This window comes from Pleurodeles waltl, chromosome 10 (genome assembly GCF_031143425.1).
Source record: "Pleurodeles waltl isolate 20211129_DDA chromosome 10, aPleWal1.hap1.20221129, whole genome shotgun sequence".
Taxonomy (NCBI): domain Eukaryota; kingdom Metazoa; phylum Chordata; class Amphibia; order Caudata; family Salamandridae; genus Pleurodeles; species Pleurodeles waltl.
The window spans coordinates 445,310,329-445,329,246 of NC_090449.1; the positions used below are offsets into that span (position 1 = coordinate 445,310,329).

Below are 18,918 nucleotides of genomic sequence, written 5' to 3' on the forward strand. Positions count from 1 at the left end.
CTGATTAGCAGAGCCTCAGTGAGACAGTTAGTCACTACACAGGTAACACATTCAGGCACACTTATGAGCACTGGGGCCCTGGGTTACCAGGGTCCCAGTGACACATACAACTAAAACAACATATATACAGTGAAAAATGGGGGTAACATGCCAGGCAAGATGGTACTTTCCTACAGGTAGGCAATCCCTACAACATATATGGCGTTCATTCTCAGCAGCAGGAGTTGCCTCTATGGACTAATCACAATCCAATCCATACATCCGTCCTATACATCACTAAGGGCCAATGGGTTCTATCAAGTATCCAATATGGTTATTATCTGGAACTCATAACTCAACCAAACATTCCCCCTCGTTCACACAAACTTACTCAGGATCAACTCAAATTACTAAAAGAGGAGGTACAGTCACTACTACTCAGGACCCATATCCCAACAGGGATCGAGTATATTCACTATGCTTCCTAATACCAACAAAGATGGCACATTAAGGCAAATTCTAGATTTCAGGCATCTAAAGCTATGCATTCTTTCAGAACACTTTCACATGGTCACTCTACAGGATGTCATACCCCTACTGCAAAAAGGAGTACACATGATAACATTACATCTCAAGGATGCATATTTCCACATTCCCATACATCCAGCACATTGCAAGTACCTAAGATTTGTCATTGCAGGAAAGCACTACAAATTCAAGGTACTACCAATCGGACTAACAGCAGCACCAAGGGTATTTACCAAATGTTTAGCAGTAGTTGCAGCATTCCTCAGAAGACAACATATATGTCTTCCCATACCTGGGCGACTGGCTAATAAAAGCCAATACAAGCCAAGTATGTCAACAGCACACACAGTACACAATAGATCATCACAAGTTGAGATTCACCATCAATTATCTCAAATCCCTTCTAACATCATTACAAATACAGCCGCATTTGGGAGCAAATCTCAACACTCACTCAAGATTATCATACCCAAATATAGTAAGGATTCAAGCATTTCAACATCTAATAGCTCAGCTGCATCGCACCCACGCTTACACAGTGAAAGTAGTTATGAAACTATTAGGAATGATGGACTCATGCATAGCCATAGTTTCAAATTCAAGACTGCACATGCGACCATTACAGCTGTGCCTCTCACCACAGTGGTCTCAGTCACAAGGTCAACCTCAGGATCCAGTGTTGTTGGACCACCAAACTTATAACTCTCTGCAGTGGTGAAATCAAACCAACCTATCAAAACGGCGGTCCTTGAAGGACCCTGTGCCACAGACCACAATCACAATAGATGCATCACAGACAGGTTGGGGAGCTCATATCAACAACCTTACAATACAAGGGAAGTGACTCCGTCCAACAAATTTACTACATACATTACTTGGAATTACTAGCAGTATTCCTAGCACTCAAAAGCTTTTCTGACACACATTTCACACAAGGTAGTGTTAATACGCACCGACAATATTATTACAACAATGTATTATCTGCAAAAAAAGGGAGATGGGCGATTCATAACAACATTTAAATGGTTTCAGAATATCTCCCAGGGATAAACAATCAGCTAGCAGACCTGTTAAGCAAGACAAAGCAACAAGTCCACGAATGGGAAATTCCCCCCCAAGTAATTTAGAAATACTTCAATCCATTCACACTGACACATCCTGCCATCGCCCACACAACACAAAACCACATTATACATTACTTTCAGCCATCCAGATACACACTCCCTGTTCTTACAAACCAACAGCATTATCCTCTATTTGCTCCTGCCACACCACCTTTTATCATGACAATACCTAAGCCCAGCTTTCCAACACTGTCCAAAAACACCCTCCCCCTCTCTTCACCAATTACACAACCATACAATCCATACACTCCACCACAGATATTTCCTATTCCAGTGAACACAAACACCGCTAATCCTCGTCCATCCTCTCTTACACACCTCATACAAATGCATGAGAGGAAGTCATCCTACTAAAGATTTGACAAACAAACTGGCAACCCATTACACAACCAAGGCAGACACATTGGACTCCTATTTAAAACAAAGGAAAACCATTATCACCAACCGGTTTACTAAAATCTCCTCAAAAAGTAAACCAACCCAACCTCTGCACTCCTTCAAATATATATCACAAGTTGAATTTATGGATTTGGTCAAAACTAGCAGGCCTTCCAGCTGCCATTCTGACCCCTGTCCACCACTCATCTTCAAGAACATTCTTTTATCTAATTCTGCTGCCACACCTGTAAGAAGAATCATCAATAACTATTTAACTACAGGAACTTTTCCTGAAGATCTGAAAAATGCATTCACATGTCCATTATTAAAGAAAACAAACCTAGACACCCGCAGGACCCTAACAACTACAGACCAATTACAAATGGACCGTTCCTGGGCAAACTGACAGAAAGAACAGCATTCGCCCAGATGTCACTAATTCATAGAAGACAACTCCATACTTTCAGACTACCAAACTGGATTCCACCCAGGAAGAGGCACTGAATCGGCACTCATTGCAGTCTAGGATGATCTTAAAAACACAGTCAACCATAATGGAGATGCTGCACTACTCCTCTTGGACCTCTCAGCTGCCTTTGATACTGCAGGCCATGATACTCTAACTCAAAGACTCCACAAAGGACGCTTCCAAAACAAATTCTCACATGTGGCTACTGGAAAAATTATGACCCATTGTATGCCTGGCCTGATGATCTCAGACCATCTCAAGTATCAAAGAAGTTAAAAACTTTGGAATTACCATGGACTCCAAGTTAGCAACGAATGTCCAAGTGGACAAATTAGCACAATCGAGCTTCATCCCCTTGAAGACTCTGCGACCCATATTCCCCCACCTCAGACTTATACAAAAGGTGCAGGCTACTATCTCTCTTGTACTATCCAATCTGGATTATGCCAATGGCCTCTACCATGGATCATCTCGATCTATTATGAAAAAACTATAACATGTTCAGAACTCAGCTGCCAGGCTATTACATGTAAAGCCACAAGCCCACATTTCCCCTGCGACTTGAGAGCACTACACTGGTTACTCATTGCAAGAAGATCCTTCAAGCTGCTTTGCATCACACACAAACCTATGCAGGGAACAGGATCGTCTCTCATCAGAAACAAAATAACTAAATACATTTAACAAAGAAACCTCTGCTCAAGATTGGCACCCTGCCTTAAAACACCACCATACAAGAAAAAGACAATAGGTGGTCCATCCTTCTCCGTTCAAGCAGCCAAACTATGGAATTCATAACCTCCAAATATAAGATAAAGGGATAACTATCTTGTCTTCAGAAGACTACTAAAGAGTTGGTTCTTTCCTTCAGAACCACCATATTCAAACAGCAATTGACTGCATATGCCTGTGTTGATAAATATTTATAATCTGATTATGTGTATATTCTAGCTATGTATAGTTGCTCAAGAAATATGTACAGTTACTATTTCCTAATAATAAATTATACATGTACCCTAAGCCTGTTTAATGTATATTTACTCATATGTGTGTGTATGTATATATATATATATATATATATATATATATATATATATATATATATATATATATATATATATATATATATGTGTGTGTATACACATATATATGTGTATATATTATTTTATGCTTAACATGTTCATATGTCATTTTGAGAAAGTAGCCTCTTTCTAGCATGGTTACCCCAACTTTTGGCCTGTTTGTGAGTGTGTTTCAGTGTGATTTTAAGGTGTCACTGGGATCCTGCTAGCCAGGACCCCAGTGCTCAGTTTGTGGCCTAATGTGTATGTCTGTGTAGCGCCTAACTGTCACTGAGGCTCTGCTAATCAGAAACTTAGTGCTTATGCTCTCTGTGCTTTTAGATTTGTCTCTGTAGGCCAGCGTCTTCATTTACCAATTTCAACTGGCATACTGGACCCCCCTTATAAGTCCCTAGTATATGGTACCTAGGTACCCAGGGCATCGGGGTTCCACGAGATCCATATGGGCTGCAGCATTTCTTTTGCCACCCATAGGGAGTTCAGACAAACCCTTACACAGGGCTGCCATTGCAGCCTGCGTTAAATAGTGCACATACTATTGCACCACCATTTTCACTTCACTTAAGTAACTTATAAGTCACCTATATTTCTAACCTTCACTTGCTGAAGGTTAGGTGCAAAGTTACTAAGTGTGAGGGCACCCTTGCACTAGCAAACATGCCCACACATAGTTCAGGGCCATTTCCTCAAACTTTGAGTGCGGGGACGCCATTACACACGTGCACTACATATAGGTCAATACCCATATGTAGCTTCACAATGGTAACTCCGAATATGGTCATGTAACAGTTCTAAGATCATAGAATTGTACCCCCCCCATTCCTAATATGGTATTGGGGAGCCAATTCCATGCATCCTGGGGGTTCCACCATGGACCCCCCCCCACTACTGCCAAATCAGTTCTCCGAGGCTTGTACTGCAGCTACAGCTGCTGCCACCTCACAGACAGGGCTATGCCCTCCTGGGGTCTGGGCAGCCCAGTTCCAGGAAGGCAGAACAAAGCATTTCCCATGAGAGCAGGGTGTTACACCCTCTCCCTTTGGAAATAGGTATTACGGGCTCAGGAGGGGTAGCCTCCCCCAGCCTCTGGAAATGCTTTGAAAGGCACAGATGGTGCCCTCCTTGCATAAACCAGTCTACACCGGTTCAGGGACCCCTTTTTCCCTGATCTGGCGGGAAACTTGACAAAGGAAAGGGGAGTGACCACTCCCCTGTCCGTCACCACCCCAGGGGTGGTGCCCAGAACTCCTCCAGTGTGTCCCAGACTTCAGCCATCTTGCTTTGAAAGGTATGGGGGCACTATGGAGGGCTCTGAGTGGCCAGTGCCAGCAGGTTACGTCAGAGACCCCTCCTGATAGGTCCATACCTGATAAGGTAGCCAATCCCCCTGCTATTTAGGGTATCTCCTGTGGGTTCTCATCAGATTCTGCTTGCAAGTTTCCTTCAGGAATTCTCTGCAACAACTTCAAACTCTTCTGACCTCAGATCAACCGCAGCCTGCTCCAAGAAATGCTGTTACTGCAACAAAGTGTCTACAAGAGACTATTTTCTTCGGCAACCTCAGATTCAAGCCGCACCTGCAACAGTTTCCATGCTGTACATGCTCTGGGGACTCCGTCTTCAGCCTGCACCAGAAGGACCGAAGAAATCTCCTGTGGAGTGACTGAGCGTTCTCCTAAGGACACAGAGGGTAGACATCATCAACTTAGGCTGTCCTAGAGGTCCTGCTGATGCAATTTGGAGGAGATAATACCTTGCCTTCCCCTGAGAAGGGGAGTACCCCTGTGTATTGTGTCTTCTTCGCCTCCTGAGGCCTCTGTGCACTCTTTGCAAAATTCCTTTGTGCACTACCTGGCCCAGGTCCTCAGCACTCCACCCTGCAACGCTCAACTCGCTAAGTTGTTCTCCGGCGGCGTGGGACCTTCTTTTGTTGTGCTGTATCAACTGAGTTTTGCACCTCCTTTGAACCTGGATCCTGCAGCTTCTGGGGGTGCTGGGTGACATCCTGAGGGCTCTCTAAAGGGCTGAGAGCCCCCTCTTCCTCCTCACACAGAGTTGAGGCCCCCAGGTCCCTCCTGGGTCCATCCAGCGCCATTTTGATTAAAAACGCACTTTTGTCGTAGCCAAGGCTTGTTGGCGCCTTCCAACACGAAATCTCACCTGCAACGATCTTCACGCCATGGGACATCTTTTGCATCATGCAGAAACCCGCTGGCATCTTCCTAGGGTGCATTTCTGCAGTCTTCTACTAACCTGGGACTCTTCTTTTCCACCCTCTTGGTTGGCAGGGGCTCATGTCCTTCTTGAACTTCTTTCGACTTCTGAACTTGGTCCCCTTCTTTTGCAGGTCTTCAGGTCAAATAATCCAGCTGTTGTTCTTCGAAGACTTGATTGGCTGCTGCAAAATCCCCAAAACGAGGTGTAGTGTGTCCTAAGGAAACTTGCAGAACTTTACTCCTGCTTTTCTGTGTTCTGGGGTGGGATAATTTACTTACCTTTACTGTATTTTTACTCTCCCAGCGATTCTGCACACACTACACTTGTCTAGGGGGGAATTTGTGATTCACATTCCACTTTTTTAGTATATGGTTTGTGCTGCCCCTAGACCTATTTTCTCCCTTTGCATTCTATAGCATTTCCTATTGTTTGCACTATCCTATGTCTAATTATTTACCTTATTTTGGTGTCTAGTGTATATATTGTGTTTAATACTTACCTCCAGAAGGAACATTGTCTCAAAGATATTTTTGGTACAGTGTCACCCAAATACCTTTATTTTGGGTAACACTGAGTATTGCCTTTACTTGTGTATAAGTGCTGTGTAACTATACGTGGTATTGCAGGAGCTTTGTATGCCTCCTAGCTCAGCCTAAGCTGCTCTGTTATAGCTACCTCTATCAGCCTAGCTGCTAGAACACTACTACTTCACTAATAAGGGATAACCGGACCTGGTATAAGGTTTAAGTGCCCAAGGTACCCACTACAAACCAGGCCAACCTCCTACAGTCATTGCATAGCTCCTAGATATGCTGGTATATTAGATACTTATGAATCCCCGCTTTGTTTTTTTATATCACAATGAGCAATTTAACAGCAAGCATTTCGCTATTGAAAAATTGAGGAAAGATAAATGAATGTTAGAAAAGTACACTTATTAACACCAAATATTACAAATCTTAGTCTGTGCTTATACAAAATGACTTTACTTCTCATATTATTATACCCATTATTATATTCCTTACCCATATATTCCCTTACTATGTATTTACATACCTATTTATTACTCTAGTCCTACTGTACTGGAGAAAAATAAATACAAATAAATAAAATGCAATCTATAAATAAAATTCAAAATATAAATAAACAATTATATAAATAAAATAAGAAATAAATAAGAATATAAATTGTACTCTCTTGTAAGCTTTACTGTCTCCCCATCACCCTATGTCTCTATTAATCTATCCTCCATCCCCACTCTGACTCATCCCAAACCCATTCTACTAATTTCATCTCCAAAACAGCCCTGCCTAAGTTCTTCCCTCCTCTACCGCATCTAGCTCACCCCAAACCTCAGTTTACTACTATGATCTCCCAAACAACCCTACTAAATTCTCCCTCATTTATCTCACCTTTGACTCATCCAAACCCCTCCTGCTACTATGATCTCCCTAGCCCCTTTCCACAGACTCTTCTTTCCTCCATCTCTACTTTAGTCATCCCAAGCCTCATCCTATTATTATAAAAGCCCAATTAACACTTCTGGATTCTTCCCTCGTCTATCCCTCCACTACTTTAGGCAACCCAACTAACAAACTAACATATCATCTGCCCACATTAACTCATACTAATACTGTACTCCTATTTCCCTGTACTAATAGTAGCGTGCTACTTACCGAAAGGCACTTTGACGCCTCATCAGGGGTAGTAAGCACTATATAAATACAATTGCAGTCAGCAATCTTATGCAGTAGATCACAACAGCCTTGTTTTTCCTACTTTCTTTTTTGAACTTTGTTAGTGTTTGCACGGTGAAGAGAGGTATCATGGAAGATGGCATCAATGATGTCATTTGATATGTTTTTTTTTAAATTATTTCTTTTTGAATGTTTTTTCAAACTATAAACAGTTAAAATTTTCACATCAAGCAATGCACAGAGGGTACATATATGAGTTACTTAGCATTCTGGCTCATTATCAAAAGCATACAATCCAGTCTTTTGTTACCCTTCATCAGACCTCGCGCTATCTAGACAAAGGGATGATTCCCCACCTCGTTGTCCACCTTCCTTACCCTCCCACATGCCTCAGTCTCTGCTTGACTCCCCAACAGTTGCCCAGGGACCCCATACATTTTCCCATTTCTTTGGACAGCCTCTGCCCTCATATATGACCTTCTCAATCTGCTGGCACCAGTCCAGATCGCGTGTCCAACCTGATATCTGTGGGGCAACAGTGCTCCCCCAGGCTCTTGCAATGTTACGTTTTGCCACTGCAGCTACCAGTCTCAGCCATATTTCTGTGTATCTGGGCCAGGTGTATTCCCCTGATATTCCTAGGGTTAACCATTTAGGATCTAACGGGACTTCCAGTACAGTGATGCATGACATCTCTCCAACCACTCCTGCCCAATATTCCTTTATGTAAGGACATTCCCATAATATATACATGAATGTACCATCTTCGTCACAGTGCCTCAGGCAGCATGGATTCTCCAACCTGCCAATCTTAAGTAGCAGAGTGCGTAGGTAGTATACGCTATGAAGGATTTTAAATTGTACCAGTCTGAATCTAGCCCTAATGGCTATGTCCTTGGTGCTACCAATCGTCTCCCCCACTCCTCTTCCTGTAATGGTGCCAAGTCTGTTTCCCATTTCTCCTTCAAGTTGCGCAACGGGTTAGGGGAGTTAATTAGTGTAAGGAAATGCCTTCTTGGCATGGTTACCCCCTGACTTTTTGCCTTTGCTGATGCTATGTTTTGAATTGAAAGTGTGCTGAGGCCTGCTAACCAGGCCCCAGCGCCAGTGTTCTTTCCCTAACCTGTACTTTTGATTCCACAATTGGCACACCCTGGCATCCAGATAAGTCCCTTGTAACTGGTACCTCTGGTACCAAGGGCCCTGATGCCAGGGAAGGTCTCTAAGGGCTGCAGCATGTATTGTGCCACCCTGGAGACCCCTCACTCAGCACAGACACACTGCTTAACAGCTTGTGTGTGCTAGTGAGAACAAAATGAGTAAGTCGACATGGCACTCCCCTCAGGGTGCCATGCCAGCCTCTCACTGCCTATGCAGGTATGGATAAGTCACCCCTCTAGTAGGCCTTACAGCCCTAAGGCAGGGTGCACTATACCATAGGTGAGGGCACCAGTGCATGAGCACTGTGCCCCTACAGTGTCTAAGCAATACCTTAGACATTGTAAGTGCAGGGTAGCCATAAGAGTATATGGTCTGGGAGTCTGTTTTACACGAACTCCACAGCACCATAATGGCTACACTGAAAACTGGGAAGTTTGGTATCAAACTTCTCAGCACAATAAATGCACACTGATGCCAGTGTACATTTTATTGTAAAATACACCACAGAGGGCACCTTAGAGGTGCCCCCTGAAACTTAACCGACTATCTGTGTAGGCTGACTGGTTCCAGCAGCCTGCCACACTAGAGACATGTTGCTGGCCCCATGGGGAGAGTGCCTTTGTCACTCTGAGGCCAGTAACAAAGCCTGCACTGGGTGGAGATGCTAACACCTCCCCCAGGCAGGAGCTGTAACACCTGGCGGTGAGCCTCAAAGGCTCACCCCTTTGTCACAGCACAGCAGGGCACTCCAACTTAGTGGAGTTGCCCGCCCCCTCCGGCCACGGCCCCCACTTTTGGCGGCAAGGCTGAAGGAAACAAAGAAAGCAACAAGGAGGAGTCACTGGCCAGTCAGGACAGCCCCTAAGGTGTCCTGAGCTGAAGTGACTAACTTTTAGAAATCCTCCATCTTGCAGATGGAGGATTCCCCAATAGGATTAGGGATGTGACCCCCTCCCCTTGGGAGGAGGCACAAAGAGGGTGTACTCACCCTCAGGGCTAGTAGCCATTGGCCACTAACCCCCCAGACCTAAACACGCCCTTAAATTTAGTATTTAAGGGCTCTCCCTGAACCTAGAAATTAGATTCCTGCAACTACAAGAAGAAGGACTGCTGAGCTGACAAACCCCTGCAGAGGAAGAACAGAAGACACCAACTGCCTTGGCCCCAGACTTACCGGCCTGTCTCCTGCCTTCCAAAGAAACCTGCTCCAGCGACGCTTTCCAAGGGACCAGCGACCTCTGAATCCTCTGAGGACTGCCCTGCTTCGAAAAAGACAAGAAACTCCCGAGGACAGCGGCATTGCTCAAAAAAAACTGCAACTTTGTTACAAGGAGCAGATTTAAAGACCCCTGCAACTCCCCGCAAGAAGCGTGAGACTTGCAACACTGCACCCGGCGACCCCGACTCGACTGGTGGAGAACAACCAACTCAGGGAGGACCCTCCGGCGACTCTACGACTGTGAGTAACCAAAGTTGTCCCCCCTGAGCCCCCACAGCGACGCCTGCAGAGGGAATCCCCAGGCTCCCCCTGACCGCGACTGTCTGAACTCCATTTCCCGACGGCTGGGAAAGACCCTGCACCCGCAGCCCCTAAAGGAACGGAACTTCTGTGCAGGAGTGACCCCCAGGAGGCCCTCTCCCTTGCCCAGGTGGTGGCTACCCCGAGGAGCCCCCCCCTTGCCTGTCTGCATCGCTGAAGAGACCCCTTGGTCTCCCATTGAAACCTGAAGGAAAACGCACCCGGCCGCCCCCGCGCTGCTGAGGGTGTACTTTCTGTGCTACTTTGTGTCCCCCCCGGTGCCCTACAAAACCCCCCTGGTCTGCCCTCCGAAGACGCAGGTACTTACCTGCTGGCAGACTGGAACCGGGGCACCCCCTTCTCTCCATTGAAGCCTATGTGTTTTGGGCACCTCTTTAACCTTTGCACCTGACCGGCCCTGAGCTGCTGGTGTGATAACTTTGGGGTTGCTCTGAACCCCCAACGGTGGGCTACCTTGGACCAAAAACTGAAACCTGTAAGTGACTTACTTACCTGTTGAAACTAACAATAACTTACCTCCCCCAGGAACTGTGAAAATTGCACTGGGTCCACTTTTAAAACAGCTTATTGTGTTTTATGTAAAAAGTATACATGCTAAAGTAATGATTCAAAGTTCCTAGAGTACTTGCCTGCAATACCTTTCAAATGAGATATTACATGTAAAATTTGAACCTGTGGTTCTTAAAATAAACTAAGAAAAGATATTTTTCTATAACAAAACCTATTGGCTGGATTTGTCTCTGAGTGTGTGTACCTCATTTATTGTCTATGTGTATGTACAACAAATGCTTAACACTACTCCTTGGATAAGCCTACTGCTCGACCACACTACCACAAAATAGAGCATTAGTATTATCTCTTTTTACCACTATTTTACCTCTAAGGGGAACCCTTGGACTCTGTGCATGCTATTCCTTACTTTGAAATAGCACATACAGAGCCAACTTCCTACAATTAGTTTTTTGTAAATTACAGAAGTGCCCTGTCTATGAAGTGGCTCCAGTAGGATGCAATCTTCCAACAGGGAAGCATCCGGCAGGCTGTCCCCCTCCCTAATGTGTCTCTTCAAAGCATGTCCAAGCTGCATGCATCAAAAGGGTTCACTGAGTGCCATTGCGTACTCCTCCCTAAGTGTCTCGAAACTAACAAATGTCTGTCCCCTCCACACGTCACCCATGTGTTCTATGCCAATCATCTCCCATCTCCTGAATCCAACTAGGCCTCGTACCTCGAATAACTCGTCACTGTGCCACAGCAAAGTAAAGTCATTGAGCTTCTACCACTACCCCCAGGTGTTTAGCTGCCTCTTTCCAGGACTGGGTCACTGCCCTTGTGTGAGGCAGCAGTGCCCACTCCTGTAGTGTCATGTAGCAGGGCCTCAGGGCCATCAGATGTCTTTCTAGCCTATATGCTGGGTCCTGTTGGTCCCAAAAGATCCAGTCATTGAGCACCAAGAGGTGCGCTGCCCAGTAGTATTCATGAATGTCCGATATTGCCAATCCCCCCTCGTATGGTCCACTCTGTAGCTTGGTGAGGGCAATCCTCGGTGTCCCCCGCCCCCATAGCAATCTCCACACCTCCGAGGCGATTGTGCCCAACACCTCACGCGGCATGCCATATGGGGTGTTTTGCAGGACATAGACGAGGCGCGGCAGGCTCATCATCTTATAAATCACCGCTTTTCCCATCAAAGTCAGAGGAAGGTCGTGCCAGTGTGTCACATCTACCTTAAGTCCCTCCAGTTGGACAGTCAAGTTTTTCCTCAGGATGTCTCCGGGGTCCCTGGTTATATATTTTCCTAAGTAACGAAAGCCCTCCGTCACCACCGGGGCCCCACAGTCTCCTGGGAGGCTGGGATCCCCTCCCATCAGGGGATACACCACGACTTGGACCAATTTATCGTGTATCCAGACTGGTCGCCAAAAATTCTAAATATCTGCATGAGTCTGCCTATCGTCAGCGAGGGCTGTGAGACATAAAGCAGGATATCAACCGCATATAAGGATATACGTTCCTCCCAGCCTCCCGACATTTGGATTACCTTCACCAAAGGATCCTGACAGACCAATGTTACCAATGGCTCCAATGCGAGAGCAAAGAGCAGGGGGACAAGCGGGCAACCCTGCCTGGTACCCCTTCCAAACTCAAATTCTTGTGATAGTACTCCTTTGACCTTCACTAGTGCCATGAGGGTGGCGTACAGAAGCCTGGTTCATTTACAAAACTGCGGCCCAAACCCCAGTCTCTCCAGGACCACAAACATATAGTTCCACTCCAGGGAGTCAAACGTAATTTTGGCATCCAGTGCTATAAGGGACACCTAATCTGCCTCTGGCTCCGCGGTCAGATGTAGCACACCAAACAAGTGCCAAAGATTAAGTCTTGTGCTTCTGTCCGGCATAAAGCCCGACAAATCCAGATGCACTAGATTTCTATTCCTCCCCACAAACTATTGGCTAACACTTTGGCTTCCATATTAAGGAGGGATATAGGTCTATATGAGCTACACGCCTCCGGGGGCCTCCCTTCCCTATGAATCGCCACAATTGTCGCTGCCCTTTAGTCTGCTGGTAGACATCCTTGTCCCTGGCTGCCCCAAACATTCCCAGTAGTGGACTAGCAATTACAGTGGTCATTCCCTTGTACAGTTCTACTGGGATCCCATTAGGGCCTGTGGCCTTCCCAGTCTGCAAGTCTTGCAATGCCAGGGTCACCTCTTCCTCCATCATAACAGCTTCCAGTGTGTCTGTCGTCTTACTTCAGTACCTGTAGTTGGATATCCCTGAGGGAATCCTCAGCGGACATTCCTGTCCTGGAGGCATACAAGTTTTTGGTAATAGTCTGCGAAGGTCTTCTATGGCTGACCCAGTTGTTTGTATGACCCGCTCCAGATTCTGCACCCTCAGTACCCATGTACGTTCTTGGTCCCTTCACTCGAGCCATGCTAACAACCTACCCGGACTTGTTGTCCACATTGTACAGCCTACGGTGGACTGCTATGGCATATTGCTTGTCTTGGTTCTCTGGCAGAGCTCTCAGCTCAGATTGTCACAGTTGCAATTGCTCACGATCTTCTGGATTGTTGGAAGCCAGAGCTGTCGCTTCCAGGCTATGTCTTTCTCTATGGTAGCGCCTAAGCTTGTCCCCTAAAAACTGTCTTGAAGGCTTTCCATAACGTCCCCGCCAATCATACTGAACCCTGATTCTCCAAGAAGTAAAGGGTTGCCCCCTCCTGCAGGTTCTCTCTAACCCCCAGCTCCCCCAGATGTCTAGCCTGTCCGGCAGCGTATAATCCCGTTGTGGGTCCAGCAGTTTAACCCTGACCGGGGAATGGTCAGACACACCTCTCGCATGAATAGTTGCGTCACAGAACTGGTGAGCTAAAGGACCTACCTTAGGGGTGACTTACAGGATAAGAGTCCAGTGACCTTGATATTAGGCAAACCTTATATCTGGAGTGAAAGGTGCATGCACCTAGTCACACAGGCTGCAATGGGTGGCAATCCTGTAGTCACAGTTGGCATTGGCCCCCATGGGTGGCACTATACATGCTGCAGCCCACGAGGGACCCTTTGGTGTACCAATGCCCTGGGTACCCAAGTACCATATCTTAGGGACTTACATGGGTGCACCAGTATGCCAATTGAAGGGTGTAAAAGTTACCTTACAACTAAATTTAGGGGAGGGAGCACCAACACTGGGATCCTGGTTAGCAGGATCCCAGTGCACTACAATCTAAACATACTGACACCAGACAAAAAGTAGGGGTAACTATGCCAGAAAGGTGCTACTTTTCTACAAACAGCAATGGACATTTTGTTCTGGCAAAATAAGAGTTATTCTGACGTAGTGCACAAGAACCCTTTTCTACTAATGCAGGATGGTATACCTAAAAGAGCTTAAGACATACAATGCATTGGCAAGAAAAAAAATCATCATCTGAAAGACAAACTTGTATCTATTGACAAGTTGCTGAATAACATTTAACACTTTATTCTTGCATGTTTTCATATATGTTTGTAACACTGACTTGTAGTTAATTATCTGTACTGTACAAAAGTTCTTTACAAAAAAAAAGTATAATTTTTAAAGCTAAGATTACCTTAATAACCTTGTACCGCTCCAACAGACGGCATAGCATTCGGGCTTCCAGTTTTCCCACATTCATAGACCGTCTTATTTCAGACTGAGAAACCCCTTTAGTGCCAACGCTTTCTACTGTTGGAAAATTAAATACTAATTTGATGTATGGGTCACTGATAAAACATAGAACTCTTTTTTGAGAAGCACAGCTGACAGTCGATTTTCTCCATTTTAATTAGATTAATGGATTGCATTAAACAGCATTTTGTTGTACAAAGAAATAAAACAGTGTGACTACACCATTTAATGACAGCTTACAGATAGACAAACTTGTTGTGATTTTATTCAAATAAACTGGTGCACAGCCAGTTATACGTAATCTTCTCAACCTGTCTAGCCCACATTTTGCAAAAGCTCAGTTACCAAACACAGTTATCTTTTAATGCATGAGCAAAATTAACTTCTTGTTGATAAAATTAGTTTACCGACTAAAGTATTATCACTAAAAGCGCAGCTATTAAACTTGGATCTATCGGTCTCTATAAGGACCTTGCCTGGCAGTTTGGGCTGGACTTCCCCATGGGGAACAGGGTCAAGACTGATTTGCATACGGCCAGGTCCAGACTGGGGTGGCATGGTGAGAAAAAGAATGATGGATTAAACCCAGATCTGTGACTGGGGGTGAGTGTTTGAAAAGTTTCAACACTCCGACCATCATCCTTTTGTGTTGCTAAAGTTGCCCAAAGGGGGAAGGGTATGCCCAGATGTGGGACCATTGCTCACTCTGCCACTGGATTCAAGCTAGCCTGGCTGATGAAGGGTGATACCCTGAAACCGGTCCCAGGATGCTTGTTTTCTGTCCAGGGAGGACCTGGCTTGGCAGTTCAGGCTGGACTGTTCCCATGGGGAACAGGATCAAGACTGATTTGCATATGGCTGGGTCAGAACTGGGGTGGCGTGGCAAGCAAATTACCAATGGATTAAACCCAGATCTGTGACTGGGGGTGAGAGTGAAAAGTTCCAACACTCCATCCATCATTTTATTTTGCGATGTTGCCTTGTGCGCCCTAAGTGGCTACGGTATGCCCAGACGTGGATCCCTTCCTTGCTACACCACTAGATTCAAGCTAGCCTGGCTGGTGAAGGGTGATACCCTGAAACAGGTCCCACAATGCTTGAATCCTGTCCAGGGAGGACCTGGCTTGGCAGTTCGGGCTTGACTGCTCCCATAGGGAGGGTCAAGACTGATTTGCATATGGCTGGGTCCGAACTGGGGTGACGTGGTAAGCAAAATAAGAATGGATTAAACCCAGATCTGTGACTGGGAGTGAGTGTTTGAAAAGTTACAACTCTGTACATTTTATTTTGTGATGTTGCTTAGTTTATGAATGAGTCAGTGATTATTTTGCAAATTTTTTCACAGTTGCAAATACTTTGCAAAAATAAATTCATGAATTTTCACGAATAATCGCACATGGTGACAACATTTTAAACCCATAATTTGCCCCTAGAACACACCTATACCCCACCCCTGGGGCCAGGGTACCTTCATCCCGACCCCTTCTGCCACACATTCAATGTGGATTTTTACCCCAGGGTACCATGGCCCGTGAAATAAAATGGTGGCTGCAACTTCCTAGTAAGGCTGCGGTCATCCAATTACACAGCTTCTTTTTCCATGCGCATTTGCGAAAATGGGAAAATTCTGTGAAATATTTGCGAAGGCGCCGCAGCTAGAGACATACAAATTTGTTTTCCCTTTAGTTTCTCAAAAACTACTCAACGGATTTACACTAAAGAAGCGAAGGCACAACCTCCGTACTTTAAGTTAGCTTTTTACCAAATTTGGTGTAATTCTGTCGAGTGGTTCGGGCTCTAGTCATGTTCAAAAGGCCCAACGAGAATTAACATGAGAAATGCACTTTTTTTGTACTCATAGGCAAGTCAATTTTTTTTTTTTCCATGGAAACATGATCCTAACTATAACTACCTACTGGCGACCACTAGTAGACACATAGACACTAACACACACACACACACACACGTATCGTATCAAATGTCCTTACGACTCAGGAAAAGCACAGACACTAATGTGCAGGGTGTATGGCAAATTTATTAATGTAGCTTCACCAATGCGTTATGGCCGTAGGCGGTCAGTGTTCGTAGTTAAGCAACAATTTTAACAGTGCATTACAATAAACAGTGAAAAAATACTTGTGTTTCAAATACAACAGCAGAACCATCAAGCACTCCCACAGTCATTACAAAATTCTCCTTGGTAAAGAATAATATTTGGTTGTGCATAAACAAAAAGATGATAATTTTATATATATATAAAATTAAGTAAATTTCCACAATATATTCCACATATAACGTAGCATAGCAACATACACAACCCATCAATACACCCTCAAACTGAATGTAAATCTGAGTCAAATGACCAAAAAAAACACAAACTATACCCAATACAGTAAAAATACTTTGTGTCTGCGGTACAGACCACTTACTCTATCCGGGAACTTGAACATGAGCGCCATCTTGAAATATATAAACATGCACAATACACAAGTATACATTCTGTTCTATATCAGATATGTTTAAATCCTCAAATCTGTATCTCTTACACAACATAAGCTCCAGCTAGATGGTGCAAAGAAAATTATTTTTGGGCACAATATGAAAAGAAGTCTCAGTCCGCTGATGTGGGCGACAAATGATAAGGCCCCACTTGTAAAACAAACATTGTATTACACCTAAAGATCTATACATAAAATGAAGGTAAAAGATATTAACAAGACCCTTGTATTGTATTACAATCTTATATAAGATAAAGGACAACAAAGTTTCAAGTCCCATGCATATCAGGACACGTCCCCATAATGTCATATCCTGCCCACATACCCTGAAACTTTGTTGTCCTTCATCTTGAATATTAGATCATTTATATGTATTGGAGGATAATTTTGATGATTTTTGTTGGTTCCTTCAATATATGTTTTTATGAAGGGAAGAGTATGTATGATGACACGCAAGGTGTGTGTTTGTAGTTTCATGGGTTATTTTATCTTCATTGTAGAGTTTAAATAAATAATTTTTATAAGTAATAATTGTAGTATAGTTGGTTTGTTGCCCACCACCTGTACTGTGTGCATTATAACTTTCCCTATTTAACGGGAGGTACGGTTGCCACAGGAATTAAATATATGTTTACATTTATCCCTGCCTTTGGAACTCTTAATATTGGCAGGGGGACCCTATTTCTTCTCAATGTTGCAGACTTTATGTACATACATATACACACTAAAAAAAGCCAAAGGGTACAGTACAAGGACGTTATAGTAGGTTTAGATTTATAGTTACTTAAAATAACTAACTCGTGCCCTGGGGTAACTAACTCGTACACCCGTCAGGCACAGTTTTAGTGAATAATTTTACAGTAAATCTTAATGATATTATCAATGATGCCATGAGTGATTTAATATGTGAGTTAATTAGCGCTGCATGGAGAGTGCGCAAGTTAGTTACCTTAGGGCACAAGTTATTGATATTTGAGACAACTATAACTTCTGCATTTGTACACAGTAATGAGTAAATCTGGGTGTAGAACATTTAACCATTTATGATTGCTTGGAAGGGATTTTCCACATGGGAAATCCATTCCACTACGTTTCCAATCAAGGTCCAAGTCTTTTATGGATATTTTGTAGGTGGGCTGAGTAGACAGAGCAAGTTGCACAATGAGAAACATTGAAAAACAAACTAAGCCTCCTCTACCAGTGAACACCTTTTGTGAAACCTTAGTGGTTACAGTGGGTCTGATCTACTGGGAACATTCCCAATCTTAATTGTTTTACAGGAACAATCATTTCGGAACAGATACGATCTTGATGTGCCTATGGCTAAAAGGAAGGGAGGTCTCTTGTTCTGTGAAATAAAAGGCAAGGCAGAGTGTGAAGGAAGACACAAACCTACTTGCCACGGGGTGCCAGGTACCTGAAAGAAATGTAAAGGAGTACAACTGGTCATTCAGCAAATGCTAGGGTAGCTTGAGAGCCAGTACAAGGCCTTAACTGAATGAGTATTTTGAAGTTCCATGGTGACAACAGTACATTCTTTTTCTGTGGGAATGTAAGGGTGTTATCAGCTGCGTTCTGGAGTATACTCCTAATGGAAACTTCTTTAAAAAAAGCTTTGCACTATCTGTAGTCTGATTGTGGGTTACTTAACACACACACACACACATATATATATATATATACAAACAGATGTACACTGGGTAAGTGACATTTTCCATATATATATATATATATATATATATATATATATATATATATATATATATATATGGAAAATGTCACTTACCCAGTGTACATCTGTTTGTGGCATGAGACGCTGCAGATTCACATGCTTTGCACATCCCGCCATCTAGTTTTGGGCTCGGAGTGTTACAAGTTGTTTTTCTTCGAAGAAGTCTTTTCGAGTCAAAAGATCGAGGGACTCCTCCCCTTTCGGCTCCATTGCGCATGGGCGTCAACTCCATCTTAGATTGTTTTCCCCGCAGAGGGTGAGGTAGGAGTTGTGTATTATAGTAATAGTGCCCATGCAATGGAGTAAATATGTATGTACATAATGTGGTTTAAAGTGATATATTTACAAATTT

The 18,918-nt window shown here is 44.1% G+C and overlaps 1 protein-coding gene across 1 annotated transcript in view; it reads right to left on the reverse strand.

The window, feature by feature from the left end:
- GTF3C1 (general transcription factor IIIC subunit 1) overlaps nucleotides 1-18,918 on the reverse strand; it is a 1,928,973-nt gene that overhangs the window by 1,595,318 nt on the left and 314,737 nt on the right. The window contains exon 8 of the mRNA XM_069210709.1: nucleotides 14,278-14,393. Coding sequence (XP_069066810.1) covers nucleotides 14,278-14,393 — 116 coding nt within the window. The remainder of the gene's footprint in view (nucleotides 1-14,277; nucleotides 14,394-18,918) is intronic.